Raw genomic sequence first — 24,889 nt, forward strand, 5'->3', positions numbered from 1 at the left:
CATTTCTACATGAATGTGTTGATTTTTTACGCTGGAATTTTATATGTATTCGTGTAGAATTTGATGGAATCCCCTTTAAAGTAGTGGAGCTGATTATCGAGACGGAGGAGTGTCCGCATACTTTTGGCAATTGGTGAGACAGCGTTGTGTATGTCATGGGTCATTCATGAGGATTTCCACATGTTCCCAGCGGCTGTCAGGATTGCAGTCCGCCCTGTTTACACACACACACACACACACACACTCACACACACACACACTGTCAGCTGCGTGTCCCTGCCTGCGGACCGTGGCTAGCTCGTGAAGCCAGGGCGCGATGATTTGCGGCAGACATCGGAACACAGGGCAGAGCTGGAGTCACCTTCCGCACAGCGACCTTCAGCCCTGCTGCAGCGCCTCTTCCGCCCCCTGATGAGAGGATCTGGTGGGTCGGGGCTCTTACTGAGCTCCATTCAGCTGATCGCTTAGCAAGCCTGGCAAGCGTTAGCCGCGTTAGCGCGGATGCTAACCCGCTGTGTTCGGGGTCTGGGCACTGAGACGGGAGCTTGACTAGTGGCTAAACACGCAGCAGAAATGTCGGAGTGGTTGAAGTAGGTGGTGTAAACACTAATACTGGGGTTATTAGGTATTATTGATCTGCTGCTGGTCAGCAATAATACCTACCTACCTAGCTACACTCTCCTAGTTAGCTATCTTAGCTAGCCAACATCGGCTACTGTAACTAACGGCTATCGGTGGCTGCTTCCAGCCTGGCTACCTAGCTAGCACTAGCTATATTAGGCTACCTACCTAGCTAGCACTAGCTATATTAGGCTACCTACCTAGCTAGCACTAGCTATATTAGGCTACCTACCTAGCTAGCACTAGCTATATTAGGCTACCTACCTAGCTAGCACTAGCTATATTAGGCTACCTACCTACCTACCTAGCACTAGCTATATTAGGCTACCTACCTAGCTAGCACTAGCTATATTAGGCTACCTACCTAGCTAGCACTAGCTATATTAGGCTACCTACCTAGCTAGCACTAGCTATATTAGGCTACCTACCTACCTAGCACTAGCTATATTAGGCTACCTACCTAGCTAGCACTAGCTATATTAGGCTACCTACCTAGCTAGCACTAGCTATATTAGGCTACCTACCTAGCTAGCACTAGCTATATTAGGCTACCTACCTACCTAGCACTAGCTATATTAGGCTACCTACCTAACTAGCACTAGCTATATTAGGCTACCTACCTAGCTAGCACTAGCTATATTAGGCTACCTACCTAGCTACCTAGCACTAGCTATATTAGGCTACCTACCTACCTAGCACTAGCTATATTAGGCTACCTACCTAGCTAGCACTAGCTATATTAGGCTACCTACCTAGCTACCTAGCACTAGCTATATTAGGCTACCTACCTACCTAGCACTAGCTATATTAGGCTACCTACCTAGCTAGCACTAGCTATATTAGGCTACCTACCTACCTACCTAGCACTAGCTATATTAGGCTACCTACCTAGCTAGCACTAGCTATATTAGGCTACCTACCTAGCTAGCACTAGCTATATTAGGCTACCTACCTAGCTAGCACTAGCTATATTAGGCTACCTACCTACCTAGCACTAGCTATATTAGGCTACCTACCTAACTAGCACTAGCTATATTAGGCTACCTACCTAGCTAGCACTAGCTATATTAGGCTACCTACCTAGCTAGCACTAGCTATATTAGGCTACCTACCTAGCTACCTAGCACTAGCTATATTAGGCTACCTACCTACCTAGCACTAGCTATATTAGGCTACCTACCTAACTAGCACTAGCTATATTAGGCTACCTACCTAGCTAGCACTAGCTATATTAGGCTACCTACCTAGCTAGCACTAGCTATATTAGGCTACCTACCTAGCTACCTAGCACTAGCTATATTAGGCTACCTACCTACCTAGCACTAGCTATATTAGGCTACCTACCTAGCTAGCACTAGCTATATTAGGCTACCTACCTAGCTACCTAGCACTAGCTATATTAGGCTACCTACCTACCTAGCACTAGCTATATTAGGCTACCTACCTAGCTAGCACTAGCTATATTAGGCTACCTACCTACCTACCTAGCACTAGCTATATTAGGCTACCTACCTAGCTAGCACTAGCTATATTAGGCTACCTACCTAGCTAGCACTAGCTATATTAGGCTACCTACCTAGCTAGCACTAGCTATATTAGGCTACCTACCTAGCTAGCACTAGCTATATTAGGCTACCTACCTAGCTAGCACTAGCTATATTAGGCTACCTACCTACCTAGCACTAGCTATATTAGGCTACCTACCTAGCTAGCACTAGCTATATTAGGCTACCTACCTAGCTAGCACTAGCTATATTAGGCTACCTACCTAGCTACCTAGCACTAGCTATATTAGGCTACCTACCTACCTAGCACTAGCTATATTAGGCTACCTACCTAGCTAGCACTAGCTATATTAGGCTACCTACCTAGCTACCTAGCACTAGCTATATTAGGCTACCTACCTACCTAGCACTAGCTATATTAGGCTACCTACCTAGCTAGCACTAGCTATATTAGGCTACCTACCTACCTACCTAGCACTAGCTATATTAGGCTACCTACCTAGCTAGCACTAGCTATATTAGGCTACCTACCTAGCTAGCACTAGCTATATTAGGCTACCTACCTAGCTAGCACTAGCTATATTAGGCTACCTACCTACCTACCTAGCACTAGCTATATTAGGCTACCTACCTACCTACCTAGCACTAGCTATATTAGGCTACCTACCTAGCTAGCACTAGCTATATTAGGCTACCTACCTAGCTAGCACTAGCTATATTAGGCTACCTACCTACCTACCTAGCACTAGCTATATTAGGCTACCTACCTACCTAGCACTAGCTATATTAGGCTACCTACCTAGCTAGCACTAGCTATATTAGGCTACCTACCTACCTAGCACTAGCTATATTAGGCTACCTACCTAGCTAGCACTAGCTATATTAGGCTACCTACCTAGCTAGCACTAGCTATATTAGGCTACCTACCTACCTAGCACTAGCTATATTAGGCTACCTACCTAGCTAGCACTAGCTATATTAGGCTACCTACCTACCTACCTAGCACTAGCTATATTAGGCTACCTACCTACCTAGCACTAGCTATATTAGGCTACCTACCTAGCTAGCACTAGCTATATTAGGCTACCTACCTACCTAGCACTAGCTATATTAGGCTACCTACCTAGCTAGCACTAGCTATATTAGGCTACCTACCTAGCTAGCACTAGCTATATTAGGCTACCTACCTAGCTAGCACTAGCTATATTAGGCTACCTACCTACCTACCTAGCTAGCACTAGCTATATTATCGATACGTTTATTATTAATATTATTATTCATAACTCAAACCATAACAATAGCAATAAATAACATATTAGAACCTCCATCAGTTTAATATCTATTCTAGCTTCTATTCAGAAGCCCCACATTTCGGTTAGCTAGCTAGCTAAACTGAGGAGACCCGGGTTGCGCTCCAATTGGCGAACATGCAGCTAGCTAGTGTGCTTGTTTTTTTGTTTTGTTGTTTTTCTGTCTGTGTTTAAGAGCGCGTATACCGTGTTTCTTCGTAAAGGTGCTAGCTAGCTATCTAGAACGCGTAGAATGAATGCGTGGAACGTTTATGTGTACCTCAGGTTCTTAGCTATAGCTACATTTGTGGAGTACAGAACTTGGCTCCGTCCAAAATCTCGCACATACGTTGCCACCCTAAGTAGTGCGCAGTTATCAATGTTCTGATAATTCTGTAGTACAGTGTGTGGGTTTGGACACACACTTATGTTCTAAGTTCTAGTGAATGCGTAGAACGTCTCAAGAGTGTGTGATGGGCTTTTTAGGTCCAGTTTAGTTCTTGGCTGTGTCCTAAATTGCGTTGTAAAGTACTAGATAAGTGACCTGCCAGCCTAGTACACCAGTGTTAATCGTAGTTCTGTCAGGACATGTGGTGGTTTGTGGTTTTTGAAGCAGCTTTTGTTGCCTAGAACCCTGCATATGTGCTTAAAATGTTTATTCACACTTGTGTTCCAACCGTAGAACCTAGTTTTAAGTTTAGTACATGGCTGCGTCCTAAATCACATAGCTAGGAACACACTAAATAGCCTGCTGTAATAGTATACCAGCATTGCTAGTGAGGAATAGTGGAGTAGAACATCTGTCCTCTAGAACCCTTCATTTGTGTGCAGAACGTTTATTCATACTGATGTTCTAGATAGAGCGCTTGGTGAATGGGTGGAACGTTTATGCGCCCCTCAGTTCTTATTCTGAGGTGTAAGGAACACGTGTCCTAGAACCCTCAACACGTTTACGTGAACCTCGAGTTCTTGAATTTGTGGAGTAGAGTACTTGGCGTTCTAATAATTCAGTACTAGATCATTGTCTAGTACAGTGTGTGGGTTTGGGGACACAGTTGTGTTCTAGGTTCTAGTGAATGCGTAGAACATTTCACGTTGTGCTGTATTGTAGTCTGAGGTGTAAAGCGCACATGTCCTAGAACCCTCAACATGTGGACGTTCACTCCTACTTATGAGTGAGTGCTCTGTGTTCTAAGTAGAGGGCTCTGCAATGCGCAGAACGTTTAATGCGTTTAGTGCGTTTCAGTTTCTGTGAGGTACTTGAGGTACTTTCTAGAACCTTTTCTTTGTGTGTTCTAACTGGAATACTATCGTGTTCTCCTAAAGAACCTGGAGTACGTTCCAATTCGTGTGAAGGCGTCTAGAACCCTTGACTTGCTTGCAGATGAATTGTGTAGAACATCTATTAACATTACAGTATGGTATCTAGAACCCTTAACTTGCATGCAGACTTTTCCAGGGAAGAAGGCTTTCTACTAGATTTTGGAGGAGGAGCATTGCTGTGAGGATTTGATTGCATTCAGCGGCAACAGCGTTTTAGTGAGGTCAGGATGTTGGAGGATGATCACCACCCCACCTCATCATCCTAAAAGTGCTGGATGGAGCTCCACCACCATCATTCCAGAGAACACAGTTCCTCCACTGCTCCACAGCTCCTCAATGCTGGGGGGCTTTATACCCCTCTAGCCCACGCCTGCCATTATTAGGCAGCATGGAGCCAATAGTCCTATTAGAGTCCTATTACTTCTCTACAGTCTACTAGACCTAAAGGTGCATTCATTAGAAGGGGCGTCCACAAACTTTTGTATTTTTTGTATCAGTGTCTCCAGAGCTATCAGGAGCCACCACAGAGGGCTGGTTTCTGGGCTCCTCACTGTCTGACTGGGATTTCCCTCAGAGCTCTAACGGCGCTGGACTCTGCTCTGCTGGACTCAATGTGCAGATGGTGTGTGAGTGCTTAGCTCTGCGATATTCTTATCCAGGGAGACAGGATCGTGCTCTTTGGCCAGAAGGCAATGTGGAGAAGGTCTTCCGCCTGCCCTGGAGAGAGAGAGAGAGAGAGATAGGGACAGGGCGGTGTGAGTAATATGGGCCGTCTGTTGGTGGAACGCGCAGTTGGGTAGCCTCCAGTCCCACTTCGGTGAGTACAGGGTTCTACGTTCTCCTCAGTTCCAGTTGAGTCCAGCTGATCGGTCTGCTGGTTCTCCTCTCTGGGTTTGAGTTGATGGTGTTGTGATGGTTAGCGCTGGCATAAAGTTAGAGGCGTAACTGCACGGCAGTGGCTTAAGGTGCACCTTTAGACTAATCACTGCACTTACATAATTCACTATATTGACAAAAGTATTGGGACACCTGCTCATTTATTGTATCTTTTGAAATCAAGAGTGTTAAAAAGAGTTGATCCTGCTTCTGTTGGAGTAACTGTCTCTACTGTCCAGGGAAGAAGACTTTCTACTAGATCTTGGAGGAGGAGCATTGCTGTGAGGATTTGATTGCGTTTAGCGACAAGAGTGTTAGAGGTTGAGGTCAGATGTTGAATGATTGATCACATCACCACCCCACTTCATCATCCCAAGAGTACTGGATGGAGCTCCTCCACCATCATTCCAGAGAACACAGCTCTTCCACTGCTCCACAGCTCCTCAATGCTGGGGGGCTTTATACCCCTCTAGCCCACGCCTGGCATTAGGCAGCATGGAGCCAATAGGGTCATGATGATGATCTGCTGCAGAGAGTCCTATTCTATTGGCAGTACTTCTTCTTCTCTACAGGGACTAGACAAGCTGTGTGTCAGCAATGGGTGCAGCTTAAAGTAGCTGAATGCATTCATTAGAAGGGGTGTCCACAAACATTTGGACATTTAAGTGTGAAGCCCTCCAGCATTGAGCTGTGGAGCTGTGAAACTGGGTGGAACTTCCCCACCTTTGGGATGAGTTGGCGTGGCAGAACTAATCATCCATCATCCTCCGCACAGTCATGTTCCAACTTCTAGTATAAGAAGTGTGTGTGTGTGTGTGTGTGTGTGTGTGTGTGTGTGTGAGTGAAACTGCGTCAGTGAAATTGAAGGGAAGGGTGGTGTGTTGAGTAAACTTCATCATGCCTCAGACGTGGGTTTCCTGAATCAGCGCTGCTCTGCTCTGCTCTGGAGGAGCTCAGGCGAGTACAGACGGCCGCTGTAGGTCAGCTTTAGGGTTCTCCAAAGGTTCTGCTGGAGGGAACCCGTTCAGCTGCTCCCCGTGGAGAGAAACTCTGAGAGCAGTGGTCATTAATCAGCAGCTTAAAGTGAACTCCACAGAGGAGTGAAGGACAGGGGAGTGTATTCCAGTGTGATCCGGTATGTATTTCATCCCAGTGACTGTATTAGTAGTTAACCTCTTAAACCTAAGGCTTATTATAAAGACCTATTCATTGGTATCCACTATGAATTCATCAGTGTCTACTATGAATTATTTAATATCCATGATGAATTCTTCTGTATCTCCTAGGACTTATCTGGTATCCACTGTGAATTATTCAGTATCTCCTATAAATTGTTTAGTATCTGCTAGGGATTATTTGGTATCCACTATGAATTCTTCATGATCTACTAAGAATTATTTATTATTTACTGGGGATTATTTGGTATCATAAAATATAAATAATTTAGTATCCCCTATGAACTATTTTGCATCCTGTATGTATCCCATTCCAGTGTACTGTATTCGTGGTTCATTCATTGGTATCCACTATGAATTATTCAGTATCTGCTTTGAATTATGTAGTGTATCTACTAGGAATTATGTAATATCTACTATGGATTATTTGGTATCCATTGTGAATTTTTTTGTACCTTCTAGGAATTATTTGGTATTCACTATGAATTCGTCAGGGTCTTAAATGAATTATTTATTATTAGGGATTATTTGGTATCATAAAATATAAAAAATAGTATCCCCTATGAACTATTCTGCATCCAGTGTGTATCCCATTCCTGTGTGCTGTATTAGTAGTTAACCCCTTAAACCCAAAGCTTATTTTAAAGGTTTAATTTCAAGACCTATTAATTGGTTTCCACTATAAATATCTGCTATGAATTATGTAGTGTATCTACTAGGAATTACTACTGTCCACTATGAATTCTTCAGTGTCCACTATGAATTATTTGGTATCGATAGTGATTTCTTCAGTATCCACTATGAATTATTTGTTATCCATAGTGAATTCTTCAGTATTTACTATGAATTATTTGGTATCAATAGTGAATTATTCAGTATCCATAGTGAAGTCTTCAGTATCCATAGTGAATTCTTCAGTATCCACTATGAATTATTTGGTATCCATAGTGAATTATTCAATATCTACTATGAATTATTTGGTATCCATAGTGAATTCTTCAGTATTTACTATGAATTATTTGGTATCAATAGTGAATTATTCAGTATCCATAGTGAAGTCTTCAGTATCCATAGTGAATTCTTCAGTATCCACTATGAATTATTTGGTATCCATAGTGAATTATTCAGTATTTACTATGAATTATTTGATATCCATAGTGAATTCTTCAGTATTTGCTATGAATTATTTGGGATCCATAGTGAATTCTTCAGTATTTGCTATGAATTATTTGGGATCCATAGTGAATTCTTCAGTATCCGCTATGAATTATTTGGGATCCATAGTGAATTCTTCAGTATCCGCTATGAATTATTTGGGATCCATAGTGAATTATTCAGTATCCACTATGAATTATTTGATATCAATAGTGAATTATTCAGTATCTACTATGAATTATTTGGGGTCAATAGTGAATTATTCAGTATCTACTATGAATTATTTGGGGTCAATAGTGAATTATTCAGTATCTACTATGAATTATTTGGTATCCATAGTGAATTCTTCAGTATCTACTATGAATTATTTGGTATCCACTGTGAATTGTCCAGTATCTGCAGGGTCTGAAGCTGAAGAGCAGTGCAGGACAGTTCAGTGTAGTTAACCGTGCTGTAGAGAAGGTACTGCTGGATAAGCCACTGTAGAGGCCTGTCTGGCGGGCAGTGTGTGTGTGTGTGAGAGTGTGTGTGAGGTCAGCAGTTTGAGCTGCAGCTGATGTGAGGAAAGTGTGTGTATATGTGTGTGTGTGTGTGTGTGTGTGTGTGTGTGTGTGTGTGTGTGTGTGTGTGTGGTTTAGCTGAACAGCAGAAGCGTCAGTCTGGAGCTTCAGTTGCGAGGTAAAGCAGAGAGAACAGTCCTGAACATCTAAACATGCTCCTGGTGTTGTGGAAGTGTCCTAGATACGTTCTAGATACTGTAAAGGTTCTGTCTGACTATCTACACAGTGATAAGCTGAAACCTTATGACCTAAACACACCCATTTTCCATCTGCAGACCAACCCGTCTCCATGAGACTGAGTGTGCTATCTGTTGGGGCTTAATGAATTACTTGGGTGAGTGCCAGAGGCTTTTCCAGCGCTGGGGTGGCTCATCAGCCGTGTTCTGAAACCGCTGTGCTGGACTGAACCCTGAGCTGATTATGCTTCATTATGTTCGGCTGAGATGATCGGTTTAGTACCAGTTCACCTACAGAGGCGTTCTACTGGGACCAGACTGGGTCGGTATTGCATGGTGCTGAATCTACCCTTCATGTCTTGGTGGTATTGTTAGTATTAGGGATCCGGCTTTTTCAGTTCCGATACCAATACATTAACTTTGCATATCGGTCGATACCCGATACAGATCTGATACCATTGTTAAATTGTTACAAAATTAAGGCATTAGGATTAGCTTTCCACCATTAATCCATTACTTTGCATTACTTTAATTAAACATTACTTTACTAACTTTGTAAAACTAAATATAACAAATGAACACACAGATATTAATGTACCTAACTGCTATTTATTTGTCACTAAAATAAACAATGGTGCGGGACCCTGACACAGCATTCAAATTCAAAATAAAAATCTTCTTAAAACTTCTTAAAATATATTAAAATAAATAAATATGTATCAGCCAAAACTGAAAAGAAGTAGCTTCACTTTGTCAAACACACAAACAGTAATCAATCCAATTAATCCAATTAAAGTGAAGGATCAGTTCCATGGATTGGCCTAATTATCCAATACCTAATCCAGCTAATTTTGTTAATATCGGGCCCGATATCAAATCCTAATATCAGACTGGTGCATCCATTATTATTATTATTATTAATATTATTATTATTACTACAGTAAGTTTACAATAAAAGGTGCATCAGAGGTGATTGATGTATTGAGGGTCGTGTGGTAGGTAGACTGATAGTGACTGATAGTGAAATGTGAAACCCTTAGAACTGTTTAGAGATCTGGGTTTCTCTGTAACTCTGATCAGGGTCAGCCGATATTATTATTTATTTATTTATTTTATTATTTTTTTTGGCTGATATCTAGATGTTTTCCGCTTTATTTGCATGCGAAAATGTCCCACTAATAATAAAAAGGATAAACAACATTTCTGAACTTGTAAACCATCTTTATAAATAATAAAAATATCATTTAAACTGAAAAATGTATTTAAAAAAGTAATAATAATAATAATAATAATAAATACACACATATATATGACATAAATCATAGTAGTGCTGCAAACACAACTTATTGCCTTTTTATAAAAAGTCCTCAAGTAACCAACTGTGAATTAAACTTATTTAATAATTATAATTCATTAAATTCATTCATTCATTTGAATAAAAGGGAGTGATGGAACCATTACAGAACAACATAAAAAAATAATATGCTTTAATTTGGATTGAATTGCAGCCCCTGAGTCTTCCTCACTCTGCCCATCCTTCACCAATCACACAGGGCTGCCCGCAGACGTGCCTGACTTTTAATCTGCGCTACTAAACACGGATATCTGTCAATGCCGATATATAATAAAAAATAGCAAAAATAATTCAGTCGACCTCTAGAACTGTTATTGCTGCCGTCAGTTTTGTGTAAATGTGATTTACTTGGGATTTTCCCGGTCCTTAACCCAGATCCAGTTCAGATCCTTTGTTTTTACCGCTGTGTTCTAGCAGAGCGCCCTCTGTGGTGTTGCTAAGTTATTGCAAGGTGGTTGCTATGGTGTTGTTAAGCAGTTGCTGAGGTATCTTAGATGGTAACTATTAGGGCTGAATCTTACTGGGGCGGGAAATCCGCCTGAAAAATAAGAAGGAGCCGGAGGAAGAAGAATTGCTTTGAAATGCTAATAACAGCTGATAACTTCCTGTCTTTCCTAAAATTATTAAAATATTGAATAAAAAACAACAAATATTACTTCAGAAAGTTATTCCGGACTTTGTTTACATTGTTGTTGGAACCTCTGGATTAATGGTGTTTATTCTTTTCTCTCTCTGTGTGTGTCTGTGTGTGTCTGTGTGTGTCTGTGTGTGTGTGTGTGTGTGTAGTGTGAGTGCGGTGTGCTGTGTATGTGAGCAGTACAATGGCTCATCAGGGCGTCCGTCACTGGACGGTGAAGCAGGTGGGCCGCTGGCTGCGGGAGGAAGGCTTCTGCGACTACGTGGACCTGCTGTGTAACAAGCACAGGCTGGACGGCACCAGCCTCCTCACCCTCACCGAATACGACCTGCGCTCCCCTCCTCTCGAGCTCAAAGTGCTGGGGGACATCAAGAGGCTCATGGTGTCTCTCCGCAAGCTGCAGAAACAAAACGCAGACGTGCTGGAGGAGCTCGGATTTGCCCACGACGGACACTCGCCACAAGGGGGCGCTGGTAGGTTTGTTGACGAGCCGCGCAGGTTGTTTTTATGATGGCCTAAAACCAGTTACTGTCACATCCACACAGGTCTACCCACTCTAGCACAGATGTGGTCCATCAGCCTGGACAAACCTCAGCTATGAGGCTGTAACGGAAGTAATGGAAGCGCATACCCCACCAGTTAGCATGATGCTACAGGTGTGTGCTACTGGTCAGAAAGAGGCCTTTCGTTGGTCAGATCATATGTGATCATATGGTCAGATCAGTGAAGATCAGTGAAGGCAGCGGGTGTGAGGAACAGGCAGGTTGTTGGTGGTATCTTTAGACTCTGGCCTGTTTGCAGTAGGCTGCCAAGGTTTCCTAGTAGATAAGGAAGCTCTCCTGCAGTGTTATGCAATGCATGAAAATACACTACATGTCCAAAAGTTTGTGGACACCCCTTCTAATGAATGCAATCAGCTACTTTGAGTTGCTCCCGTTGCTGCAGACACAGAGGTGCAAAAGCAGATAAACATGAACCTATTGCTGCCTAATGCCAAGAGTGGGTTAGAGAGGGGTGTAAAGCCCCCCAGCATTGAGCTATGGAGCAGTGGAAGAGCTGTGTTGGTGCTCCATCCGGGACTTTTGTATAGGATGAGGTAGGGTGGTCATCATCATCATCCTGCTCTTGTCGCTAAATGCAATCAAATCCTCACAGCAATGCTGCTCCAAAGCCTAGTAGAAAGTCTTCTTCTCTGGACAGTAGAGACAGTCACTCCAACAGAAGCAGGATCAGCTCTTTTAATACCCTTGATGAATGAGAAGGTGTCCCAATACTTTTGTTCAGGTTGAATTACTGCTGAAATACTGCTCTCTAGCATCAACAACAACAACATGTTCTCCCGATGTTCTTGTTCTTGCATTTTACGGTTTCTCCAGCTTTGACTAGAGCTTCCTGTAGTGGAGTCAGAGTCAGGAGGCAGGACTGTGATGTAACAGTTTTGAGGGTTTGGAATCGGCCCGTTTGACAGCTGTGTTTTGGTTCCGCTGGACGTTCTTCTGTTGGAGGAACAACAGCGTTTGAGGTTCACGGTTTCTCACTTCCATCTACTGAACTCTCACTATTGAACCTTGACCAGATAAACAGTTATACACTCTAGAGCTGCTTTAAGGAGTGCCAGGATGGGAAGGGCGGACACAGCAAACACATCAGGGACCTGCATGTGGAAACACATGTCCAGGAGAGAGGTCAAGCCACAGCACTGAGTCAGATCAGTTTCTGCAGACCAAAGAGGACAACCAGCTCAACGATATTCCTGAGAAAGGGGCCAAGCTACATGTGGACGGCATTTATTTGGGTTTATTCTAATGTTATATAGAGTTAATTACAGGTAGACACTCTCACTGACCACTGACTTTATGTTTATTTGAGTTTATTCTAATGTTATATAGAGTTAATTACAGGTAGACGCTCTCACTGACCACTGACTTTATGTTTATTTGGGTTTATTCTAATGTTATATAGAGTTAATTACAGGTAGACACTCTCACTGACCACTGACTTTATGTTTATTTGGGTTTATTCTAATGTTATATAGAGTTAATTACAGGTAGACACTCTCACTGACCACTGACTTTGTTTATTTGGGTTTATTCTAATGTTATATAGAGTTAATTACAGGTAGACGCTCTCACTGACCACTGACTTTATGATTATTTGGTTTAATTCTAATGTTATATAGAGTTAATTACAGGTAGACACTCTTACTGACCACTGACTTTGTTTATTTGGGTTTATTCTAATGTTATATAGAGTTAATTACAGGTAGACGCTCTCACTGACCACTGACTTTATGATTATTTGGTTTAATTCTAATGTTATATAGAGTTAATTACAGGTAGACACTCTCACTGACCACTGACTTTGTTTATTTGGGTTTATTCTAATGTTATATAGAGTTAATAACAGGTAGATACAATCGCAAACTTTTGTTTATTTGGGTTTAGTCTAATGTATAATATAAATCTGTGTGTGTGTGTGTGTGTGTGTGTGTGTGTGTGTGTGTGTGTGTGTGTAGGTGCAGAGTGGCTGTGTAATGGAGAATCTGTGCGGGACTGTGACAGTGTTGTTGATGCTCTCGGTGGAGAACAGTATCAGTACAGTAATGGGAAGCACAAACAGCAGAACCGCCGGCTGGACCCGGAGTACTGGAAAACTGTCCTCAGCTCCGTCTACGTTGTTTTCGTATTCGGCTTCACCTCCTTCGTCATGGTGATCGTGCACGAGCGCGTGCCGGACATGCGCACCTATCCTCCACTGCCGGATATTTTCCTGGACAGGTGAGCAGACTTGACCCATTAAACCATGATTCCAGCTCCTGCAGCTTGTGGTCAGTTCTCTCCAAACAGTCAGTAAATCCTTACAAACTCCTAAACACCTAAACCTAAACACATCAGAATATCTGCATCCAAATACTTATGACCAGTGAAGACAGGCTGCTGTGTTAAACACCTTTATTTTACACCACAAAGTAGAACAGCAGATCTCACCCTCAATAAACTCAACTAGATGACATTACCATCACATCTACAGTACACTCCTGACCCACCATCACATCTACAGTGCACTCCTGACTGACCCACCCTCACATCTACAGTACGCTCCTGACTGACCCACCATCACATCTACAGTACGCTCCTGACCCACCCTCACATCTACAGTACGCTCCTGACTGACTGACCCACCATCACATCTACAGTACACTCCTGACTGACTGACCCACCATCACATCTACAGCACACTCCTGAGTGACCCACCATCACATCTACAGCACACTCCTGACTGACCCACCATCACATCTACAGTACACTCCTGACTGACCCACCATCACATCTACAGTACGCTCCTGACTGACCCACCATCACATCTACAGTACACTCCTGACCCACCACCACATCTACAGTACACTCCTGACTGACCCACCACCACATCTACAGTACGCTCCTGACCCACCATCACATCTACAGTACACTCCTGACTGACCCACCATCACATCTACAGTACACTCCTGACTGACCCACCATCACATCTACAGCACACTCCTGTATGTTAAAATCAGGAGGAGGCCAGTAGAGAGAGCTGAGCCTCTGTGTAAGAGGATTAATGCTTCCTCCTCTGTTTCCCGCAGTGTACCCAGAATCCCCTGGGCCTTCGCCATGGCCGAGGCGTGTGGACTGATCCTGTGCAATATTTGGCTGCTCGTGCTTCTACTACACAAACACAGGTAGCCAAACACACACTCGTTCACACACAATATCCACAAACTACACACACATCCTCATCCTAGGTCCATGGGTTGTTCCAAGTTCCAAGTTCAAATAAGCATTTCTGGGATCGTTGCAGAGCCTAGATAATATTATTATTACTATTATTATTATTATTACTATTACTATTATTATTACTATTATTATTATTATTATTATTATTATTGTATGGAAGCCTATACCTCACCAGTTAGCATAGTGCTACCTCCAGGTCTCCTCAGACTGCATGGAGGTGTTCAGATATCTCTAACAGACTTAGTTATGTGCTTTCTGACACTTCGGAACTCCCTGTTATCTAGAACATGGTCTGAGGTGCAGAGTTGGACACATTGGGATCATCCTAAAGGCTGTACTTCAGTCCATGTTCTAGATAACAGGGAGTTCCCCAGTGTCAGAAGGCACATCATCAAGTCTATTAGAGATGAACTGAGCACCTCCACACGCTTTGAGGAGAGTGTGTGATACACACGCCTGCAGTTAGCGCCGTGCTAATTGGTGGAGAACTAGCTTCCTTGTCAGACACCAAACACGTCTGGGCTGATTGACCACACTCGGGCGGGGTAAAGGGGAGGGTCAGGGCTAACGGTGTGAACTGCAGTTCTTTGGGAGGTTTTTGCCCAGCTGTTCCTTTAAGAAGGCCCTGGGCTGTTCCAGAGTGCTACCTTCTAAATATAACCTCCAGATCAGTGGAAGATCTGCAGTCTGGAGTTTGAAGCGTCAGACTGAAGTTCAGGTCTGTCGGTCCGCACTGCTGATCGCTGTCGAGGAGGATTTTCAACTGGCTTTATACCCTGAGTTCTGCCACTTATACACTGCTCCTACGTCACTGATGTCCTGTGAAACTCTATTTTTGGCTGGGTTGGACCCTGTAGCTGCTTCTGGACACGGTGTGAATAATATTGGATGAATGGACCAATAGAAATGCTCTAAATTACTTGGTCTGAGCCCAAATTTTGAGCATTTTGGCCTTTTCCTAGAAAGATGTTTTTTATTGGACAGCGACGATATTCTTACCCCATCCACAGTGTTTGTGCTCTTTACACTGCACACTGTACTTTTCCTTTGTACACAGTGTACTACCGTGTGTGTGTGTGTGTGTGTGTGTGTGTGTGTGTGTATAGGTCAATCCTGTTGCGGAGGTTGTGCAGTCTGATGGGGACGGTCTTCATGCTGCGCTGCATCACCATGTTCGTCACTTCACTCTCTGTGCCGGGACAACACTTACAGTGCACCGGAAAGGTACCCATGCGTACACACACACACACACACACACATATATATATTTTATTCAATAATTGTTGACATTTGCACATCATCACATATTATTGATTATATTCTATGTATTCAAATAACATGATCATCTAATTATATGTGTGTGTGAACCAAAACCATGTAACTCTCTCTTTAACATGTAGGTCATACTGCACCAAGCAATCTGGGATAAACCACTCCTTACACAGCTAGTGGGCGGGACTAAACGGCTATAGGCTAAATAGGTGGATATGCGTAAAATGGGCTGTTTTTATGGCGTATTGTCCGTTGTATAGGGGGCGAACTGTACATTTCAAACGTTTAACAGCGTTTATACACATACACACACTTTTTATCACACACCTTCACTGGGTCCTGGATACAGAAAAGATTTATGTGTCTTTATTCAGCGTAATGATCTAAATCTCTCTCTGTCTGCCTGCCTGTAGATGTATGGTGATATGTGGGCGAAGCTGCAGAGAGCTGTAGCTATCTGGAGTGGGTTTGGGATGACCCTGACTGGTGTTCAGACCTGTGGTGATTACATGTTCAGTGGACACACCGTCGTCCTCACCATGCTCAACTTCTTTGTCACTGAATGTGAGTAACACACACACACACTACGGATTTGAAGATTTTCCCATATCCCTACACAATTACAGCACTCCTTCCTCCTTATGATGAGCTTTTGCACAGTACTGTACATATTATCTAGTACAAAAGGTCCCCCTGCTTATGGCTAAAACTGTAGACTGGTGTCTATATTTCGCTTCTGTAGAAATACTGTGTTTTACACATAATCATACATACATCATCAATTCTACAGAATCCTAATCAAATCCTGCAGAGGTCCGAGACATTGTGCGCTCTCCGGCTCCGGCTGCTGATGGCGAAGCAGCTTAACTTGGGATTCGCGCTTGCGATCCACAGGCCATAGTTTCAGGGCCTTAGTCTGTTAAGCCACTCTGAGCCAAAGCTGTTATTTTAAGGTAAATTTGCCCCATATAGTGTGTCCCAATTCAGGGGCTGCGTCCTTCAGAGGCTATGTTTAAAGCCTGATGGCGTCACAGTAGCGCAACTAGGCGCCCTTCATATGCGGCAGAGAAATGCGTTTAGATTTTGGACAGATGGATAGACGGACACTGGGACAAATAGACAGACAGGTGGCTATATAAACAGATAGATAGATGGATAGACAGTCAGCTATATAAAGAGGTGAATAGCCAGACAAGCGGATAGATAAGCAGACAGACAGAAAGATGGATAGACAGACTGGTGTGTGTGTATGTATATATATATATATATATATATATATATATATATATATATATATATATATATATATATATATATATATATATATATATATATATATATATATGAATGGGTAGATAAGCAGACAGACAGACAGATGGATAGACAGACTGGTGTGTGTATATATATATATATGAATGGGTAGATAAGCAGACAGACAGATGGATAGACAGACAGACAGACAGAAAGGTTGATGGACAGACACATGGATAGATAAACAGACAGGAGGCTGGCTATATTTACAGATAGACAGGCAGACAGACTGATGGACCGATAGACAGATAGGTAGACAGGCAGCCATATAAAGAGATGGATAGACATACATACGGAGAAAGAGAGAGACGGGTGGATAGATGATGGATAGACAGACTGGTGGATATATCAACAGATGAATAGGATGGATAGATAAACATGCAGGCAGCTATATGAACAGATATATATTCAGACAGACGGATTGATAGACAGACAGGTGGATATATTAGCAGACCGGCAGATAGATGGACTGATAGACAGACAGGCGGATACATAAACCTGTAGATAAGCAGAGGAATGGATAGACAGGCCAGCGGCTAGATAGACAGACAGACAGACAGAAAAGTGGATAGACAGACACATGGATTGACAGGCGGCTGTAAGTACAGATAGATTGGCAGACATATTGATAGACCGATAGACAGTTGGGGAGACAGACAGCTATATAAAGAGATATATAGACAGACAGTTGGATAGACAGATGGATAGACACATAGGTGGATATATAAGCAGATAAATAGGCAGATAGACGGGTAGATGGCCAGGCGGATAGACAGACACTTGGGTAATTAAACAGACAAGTGGCTATATGAACAGATTGATCGACAGACAGGTGGATATATAAAGAGAGAAATATACAGCCAGACGGCCAGAATGATACACGGATGGATAAACGGATATATAAACGGACAGATAGACAGACAGACAGACAGACAGGCAGGCAGACAGACGGACAGACGGACAGACAGACGGACAGACAGACAGACGGACAGACAGACGGACAGACAGACGGACAGACAGCAGCAGGAGTATATAAGATATAAAGTAGATAAGTGAGGTCGGCTTTACTGTGTGTGTGTGTGTGTGTGTGTGTGTGTGTGTGTGTGTGTGTGTGTGTGTGTGTGTGTGTGTGTGTGTGCTGCAGACACTCCGCGGAGCTGGAACTTCATCCACACGCTGTCGTGGGTGCTGAACCTGTTCGGAATCTTCTTCATCCTGGCTGCTCACGAGCACTACTCCATCGACGTCTTCATCGCCTTCTACATCACCACCCGTCTGTTCCTGTACTACCACACGCTGGCCAACACGCGGGCCTACCAGCACAGCCGCCGCGCCCGCATATGGTTCCCCATGTTCTCCTTCTTCGAGTGCAACGTCAACGGCCCCGTGCCCAACGAGTACTGCTGGCCTTTCTCCAAACCGGCCCTGTTCAGGAGACTCATCAGATAAAGCACACAGACACACATATATACAGCACACACACACACACACTCTCTATACAGCTACTCGGCCCTGCTGGGGGTCAGTGGAGTGTGTGTGTGTGTGTGTGTGTGTGTGTGATGAGGTAATCTCTGCGGTGTCATACCCAAAAGATACTGAACTGATATCGATCAGCTACACGTTGCCATGGTTATGTGGAGAGCCAGCAGCTTTCCACTTTGTCTTAGTGGACAGAGAAAGTGCTGCCCTACTCCTACACACACACACACACACACACACACACACACACACACACACACACACACACACACACACACACACAGTTCAGATAGCAGAATACAGAATTACAGAAACACTCGTTTGCAAGTTGGGGAATGAATCTGAGCTCCACAGCTCGACCCCGTGCGCAGACTGCATACAGAATACAGAGACGTTCTTCGTGTTTTGATATTATGGGATGTTTTTTTTCCCCCAGATAATACACTAAAATACTGATCCAGTAGGTGCTTTATAGAGCAACAGTTGAGTCTGCTGCATGGTGATGTGAGCAGTTTCAGTGTTTTCTAGGTTTGGAAGTGAAGTTGTCCAAAAGTTTAAAGGTACAATAAGAGGTTTTTCACTGAAAAAGTGCATTTAATAGATACACTGCTTCCAGAGTCTACAGCAGGGCTGCTCAGTCCTGTCCTGGAGCTCTACCAGCCTGAGGAGTCCAGATCCAACACATTAGCTGACTCAGTTGCTCCTGAAGGCCTTCATTACCTGAAACAGGTGTGTTAGAATCAGGGTGGAGCTAAACTCTGCAGGATGGTAGATCTCCAGGACCAGGATTGAGCAGCCCTGGTTTACAGTTATTGTCAGAAGAAGCTAAATGCAGTGACTTTTTTTTTTCTCCACAATCTAGGCTGGAATTCATCCTTAAAATCTTAAAAGCTTAAGTCAAAACAATTAAAGAGAAAAAATAACTTAATTGATTATTAATTAATTAAAATTAATTAATTTTATCAATACATAAAAAATGCTGCTAAATATAAACTGAATTGATATTAAATTGGTGATAAATATTCTAAAATGTGTTTTTTGGAGCAATGATGATGATGATGAAATCTGAACATAAACAATCCAAAGCAAAATTAACTTTTTTAGGAAATAAAAAGAAATATTTGACATCTGTTGAAAATAATTCTTTAAATTAAATTCTGCTCCACTAAATAAGTGTCCCGTATGTCAGGGGCTATAATAGAAACCACAATTTCAAAAAATATAATCTTGTAATGAATTAACAAAAAAATTGTAGTGGAAACAAAGTTAAATATAAACTGAACTGATATTAAATTGGTGATAAATATTCTAAAATGTGTTTTTGGGGCTATGATAATAATATCTGAATAAAACAATCCAGAGCAAAAATGTTTTTTTGTAAATGAACGCAATATAAAATCTATAAAAATTTTGTTGCTCTGTTAAATAAATGTTGCATATGTCATGGGCTATAATAGAAACTACAATTTCTTAAAATATAATCTTGTAATGAATTAACAAAAACAATTTAGTGGAAGCAAATGTAAATATAAACTGAGTAGATATAAAATTACTAAAAAAACAATTTTGGGGGGCTATGATGATGATATCTGAACAAAACAATCCAAAGCAAAATTAATTTTATAAACAAATATTTTGTAAAAGAACGCAATATAAAATCTGTTCACACCTTAAAAACTAAGTCTAAGTCAAATTGTGCTCTACTGAATAAATGCTCTGTCCTGTATATCACAGGCTATGAAACTAGAAACTACAAAAATATACAAAAATATCATTCTTTATAATCTTGTGATAAATAATCAAACATTTGTAGTGGAAACAAAGTAAAAAACAAATGGAATTTGACTTTTTAAATTGAGAAATTAATATTAATAAAATATAAATGATAAAAAAAAACATTAAAAACACAACAACTCTAAAGACCTGAGTGACCAACTTCATTACTAACATTGCATTTGACTTATTGTACCTTTAAAAAAAAAAAAAAAAAAAAAAAAAAAAAAAGAATGAATTCTGTGTTTGTTCAAAGGTTTCAACCTCAGCGGTGTAAAATAGTGTAAAACAGTTAGAAGCAATACGACCTGTTCACACTAGCTGACCTCCTGCAGTTCACGCCTCGCTGTCTGAGCTGAAGAAGGAATAAGGTTAGCCTCGGTTCTTATTGCCATGTGTCTCATTTGTGCAAAACCATGAAACCATTTCGCCATGTTGCTCAGCAGTATTAGACCACCTGCGTTACACTAACAGACTAACATTAACGTTTATTTTTATTATTATTATTATGATTATTATTTTTATATATATTATAAACATGGATGTTGTGTTTAAGTCAAGACCCCGCCCCCCCCCCCCCCCCCAAAAAAAAAAAAAAAATTCCTCTCCTCCCTCCCTCCTCGGTATTTGCTGATCTTCTGCCTTGCTGTTGTTGTACCGTTAAGTGTAAAAATGAGAATTCGCCAAAACCTGGGATGAAAGTGGCTGAACATTTGTCTTAACGATCATTCCACACGCCAATGACCTTTGAGGAGCATGTTTCTCAAAAAAAAAAAAGAAAAGATTTGTCAGATATGTTAATAGTATCTTATCATGATGTGTTTTTTTGATGCTACAGAAGATTCTTATCCTGTATACTTTACAAATTTACAAAAGTTTACAATTTACAGCTTAACAAACTATTTCCTCCCGTAATGATGGTTTAGCCCAAAAAAATCAATTTACACAATTTTTCCTCTTTCCTCTTACAAATGCAGACGTGTCGTCCACTGTTGTCCATTTTTATAGTTAGTTTGAGATAATATGCCTGTGTTGGAGAACTATGGTTATGGATGCTGACGAGCTTTCAGTAGAATATTTCATCTTTTTTTAATTTTTTTTTTTATAAACAATCTTATCTCACTAATATCTGTACAAATGGACGACATGCTGTATTTCGAACCAGGTTCTAGATAACAGTGAGTTATACAGTGTCAGGAACCACTTATAGATCGCTGAACATCTTTAGGCATGCAGTTAGCATCATGCTAATAAGAACCATTTCCCATTGACGCGTGGTGAAATGTTATTATAAGCTACATGCTTTGCTTCTGGAACTTTTGCAGTTAACTTTATTATGACCGTTTAATCAAATTTAGGGCTAGAATTTCTACACGATATGCAAATCTGTGGCCAGTTAGAGTAAATTAAAGCTAAAGCAAAAACTAAAATTTAAATAAAAAATTTTACGAAAAAATTCTAATAAAATGATGTGGAAATTAATTTGGTAATGGTAATAAAAGCTAATTTCCCTTAAATATGAATTAAAATGGTGTTGTCATGAATAAGCAGAGACCGGTTAGAACATAGCTGTTATTGTCTGGCAGGTTTTTTGCAGTGTCTGTGGTTTTTGTTGCTACAGGCTGGACTTTTTGTTTTTGGAAATGATGTTTATGATGAACTTTTAACCAAATTTGAAAGCAGAAATCTTATGTAATCTGCTGTTATGTTGCCAACAGGGTAGAGCAGAAAACTGAAATAGTGGAAATTATTGTAAAACAAAGTACAAAAATGTAAGTTGAATTAGAATGAAAAATTGTTGACATTTATTTGAAAATTACGTTTAGTTCAAGTTAAATCTATAAACTAAAATGTTACTTTTTTATTAAATATGATTTATGTTTTTAATTTAATTAATAGTTATCCTAATTATTATTATTATTTAATATTATTTGTATTGTTATTGTTTGTTGTTATTTAAAATAATACTATTAACAACAATAATATTTATAATAGTAATGCAATTAATAATGATAATACTATTAATAGCATTATTATTCTAAATATTATTATTGTTGTTAATAGTGTTATTATTATTATTGTTATTATTATTATTACAGTGTTTATAAAAGAGCATCAGGCCGAAGTTTTCCAGTGTCCGTTTTCAGGTTTGTAAGCTACATTAGCTCGTAGCTACAGCGCAGAGCTAGAGATCCGGCTGGTCGTTGCTGATTGGAGGATTGAGGAAATTGTGTAAATCAGGTTTTTCATTCAACCATCAGTAATCTGAAGTAAAGTGGCTGCAGCGGTCGAGGTCCCCTCCCTCTGCTCAGCTGCGGTCTTAACGTGGGTGTGCACTGCTTATGATTTGCTGCGTTTCAGTGCACGTCTGGAGCTGGTGTGTGTGTGTGTCTGTGTGTCTGTGTGTCTGTGTGTCTGTGTGTCTGTGTGTCTGATCCACTTGTTGAGGGAGATTCTCCTGCAGCTCCACTGTGGTTTGGTGGAGGTCAGGTTTGTTTTTGCACAGATGTACAGAATCAGAGAACTGTAATTTATTAAGTTTGTAAAATGTGCAGGAAATGATATAAAGGCTGTTTTTCATCCCTGTCAGACATGCACTGCGTTTACTCATCCAGTCAAAGTTATACAAGAAGGAACAAATGGAGAAAAGTCTGCTGGATTAAAAAATAAGATTACAAATATTTTTTTTCTAATTTAATTATTTTTTTTTAGTTCAGATTTATTAGGTTTATGCAGTAGAATTGTATTTAGTTTATATGAAATCCAGAATTAAATTCAGACTTAATTTCAGTAGCATTTAGGCTGGAAGAAATGTAATTTGAATCCTGCAGAAATTCTGTTGAATTCAATAGAATCTAATTTAATTTGAATAATAAAAAACTGCTGAATTCTGCAGAATGATAAAGACAGTAGACTTTAAATTGAATTCATCTGCATTTCAAACCAGTTTGGATTACAGAATTTCAAACGATACGATTTTAAGATGACTTAAAAACAGCACTGAAGTTATGAATTCAATTCATTCCAAAATAATTCAGGTTGAATTTAAATCCAGAATTTGAGTTGGGATTGAATTTATGGTGAATTTATGTTGATGTGTGAGGGGAAAAATACGTCAGATACATTAAAGATTATTTTAATGGCCTCAGAATTTGACTTTAAAGTTCAGTCGGACCCCAGTCTGACCCCAGTCTGACCCCAGACGGGCCCCAGACGGCTCTTATGGACCTGCTCAGCATTGCGGCTGATTCCGGGCTAATTTTGTGGCGCTTTTGAGAACAGTGCAGTGTTTCTTCTGCAGGGTGGACGGTATGATCAGGAGGTCGGTGAGACGCTCTCTGCGGATTCCTCCTATCTGCCGTTACATTGCTTTGATCAGTGTGTTCCTGTTTCTGACATCACTAATAAAGGTATGAAAACGAAACCTCGCTCTCAGTGTTTCAAACCAACATTCCTAAAACCCATAAAAACATCTGTCTGTTGGAACATATTGAAACATCTGGAGGTCTGATCTTCATGTGATCAGCACTGAGAGATGGAGATCTAACTAAACTCGCACACCTGAAGAAACGTCTTTAATCATCATTTATAAAATAGAATTAATAGAAATGTCATTTTCCTGTGAGGAACTGTTCTACTAACTGTTCCGAGATCTGTTTAAACCTCTTCCCAGACTCCTCTACATCATCTCCACCCTTCTTTCTGAAGGCCTCAGGGAGCTCTCTGGATCTGGCCATGGTGGTGATTTTCTTCACTCCTCACTTCAACCATCAATTAAGATCAGACCAGACTAAACGTCTGAGGTTTAAATCAGACAGACTCCTCCAGAGTAATCCTCTCCAACCATCTTCTGATTATCTGCAGCTGATCTTCTGCTCCTGACTCTGATTCTACACTAATTTGAATGAGGAATAAATCAGGGTCAAACTCTTTCCTTACGTTTCTGTTAATTCTGTTTTATAAATGATGATTAAAGACGTTTCTTCAGGTGTCGTAGTTTAGTCAGATTACCTCCATCTCTCAGTGCGGATCATATGAAGATGAGATCTCCAGATGAATGAATACATAAAAAAAATCAGGACATTTCTGATTATTAAAGCATCACCATATCAAACACATCTCCTAGTGTTTGTAAAAAGTACAGTGTATACATTTAGTTTTATCGCTGAATGACTTGACAACACGTAGTGCAGCGCCCCCTGCTGCGTATGGGGTTATGCAGCTGTAGACTGATCAGAGTGCCTATGCTAACGCCTGTCCACCGCCGCCTACAACAGACACCTGAGCGTCGGAACTGTACCTCAGGGTGATGCTTCAGGTCTGAGGAGGTCTGGTCTGTTGCTTACTGAGCTGTGTCCAAAGCTGTGCCCTGTGCACTACTATAAAGTGGACTACTTTGGGGTGTCTGAAAACCTAGTGCACTGCGAAAGTGTACAAACGATGCACCCTGTCAGACGTGGGGTACCCTATCTCGCACTCATAACGAGGAGTCCAAAAACCCGGCCCCCTGTAACGGTGCTCTCTGCAGGGAGCTGGAGATTTGCAGGTGGGGACGGTGAATAGAGCACAGCTTCAGATCCAGTTCTGATCTCGTTCACCTCACATGG

General features: G+C 41.2%; 1 protein-coding gene across 3 annotated transcripts; it reads left to right on the forward strand.

Moving 5' to 3' along the window:
• The first annotated feature begins 137 nt into the window (after positions 1-137).
• Positions 138-23,706, forward strand: LOC140543939 (sphingomyelin synthase-related protein 1-like). 3 transcript variants are annotated; one of them, XM_072667262.1, is made up of 7 exons: positions 138-424; positions 10,821-11,144; positions 13,187-13,448; positions 14,297-14,392; positions 15,554-15,671; positions 16,133-16,283; positions 18,175-23,706. In XM_072667262.1, the coding sequence occupies exons 2-7, from the start codon at positions 10,856-10,858 to the stop codon at positions 18,477-18,479; spliced, it is 1,221 nt and encodes a 406-aa protein (XP_072523363.1). In that variant the 5' UTR covers positions 138-424; positions 10,821-10,855; the 3' UTR covers positions 18,480-23,706. The 3 variants fall into 3 exon arrangements, with proteins under 3 accessions (XP_072523363.1, XP_072523365.1, XP_072523364.1); XM_072667264.1 differs by lacking the exon at positions 138-424 and adding an exon at positions 495-590; XM_072667263.1 differs by lacking the exon at positions 138-424 and adding an exon at positions 6,536-6,749.
• Positions 23,707-24,889: the final 1,183 nt, after the last annotated feature.

Source organism: Salminus brasiliensis, chromosome 22 (genome assembly GCF_030463535.1).
Source record: "Salminus brasiliensis chromosome 22, fSalBra1.hap2, whole genome shotgun sequence".
Classification (NCBI taxonomy): Eukaryota; Metazoa; Chordata; class Actinopteri; order Characiformes; family Bryconidae; genus Salminus; species Salminus brasiliensis.

Coding starts and splice junctions, on each gene's coding strand:
- LOC140543939 (XM_072667262.1), top strand. CDS start 10,856: ATGGCTCATCAGGGCGTCCGTCACTGGACGGTGAAGCAGGTGGGCCGC. Junction 13,449..14,296: donor CCGGATATTTTCCTGGACAG/GTGAGCAGACTT, acceptor TGTTTCCCGCAG/TGTACCCAGAATCCCCTGGG. Junction 15,672..16,132: donor ACTTACAGTGCACCGGAAAG/GTACCCATGCGT, acceptor GCCTGCCTGTAG/ATGTATGGTGATATGTGGGC.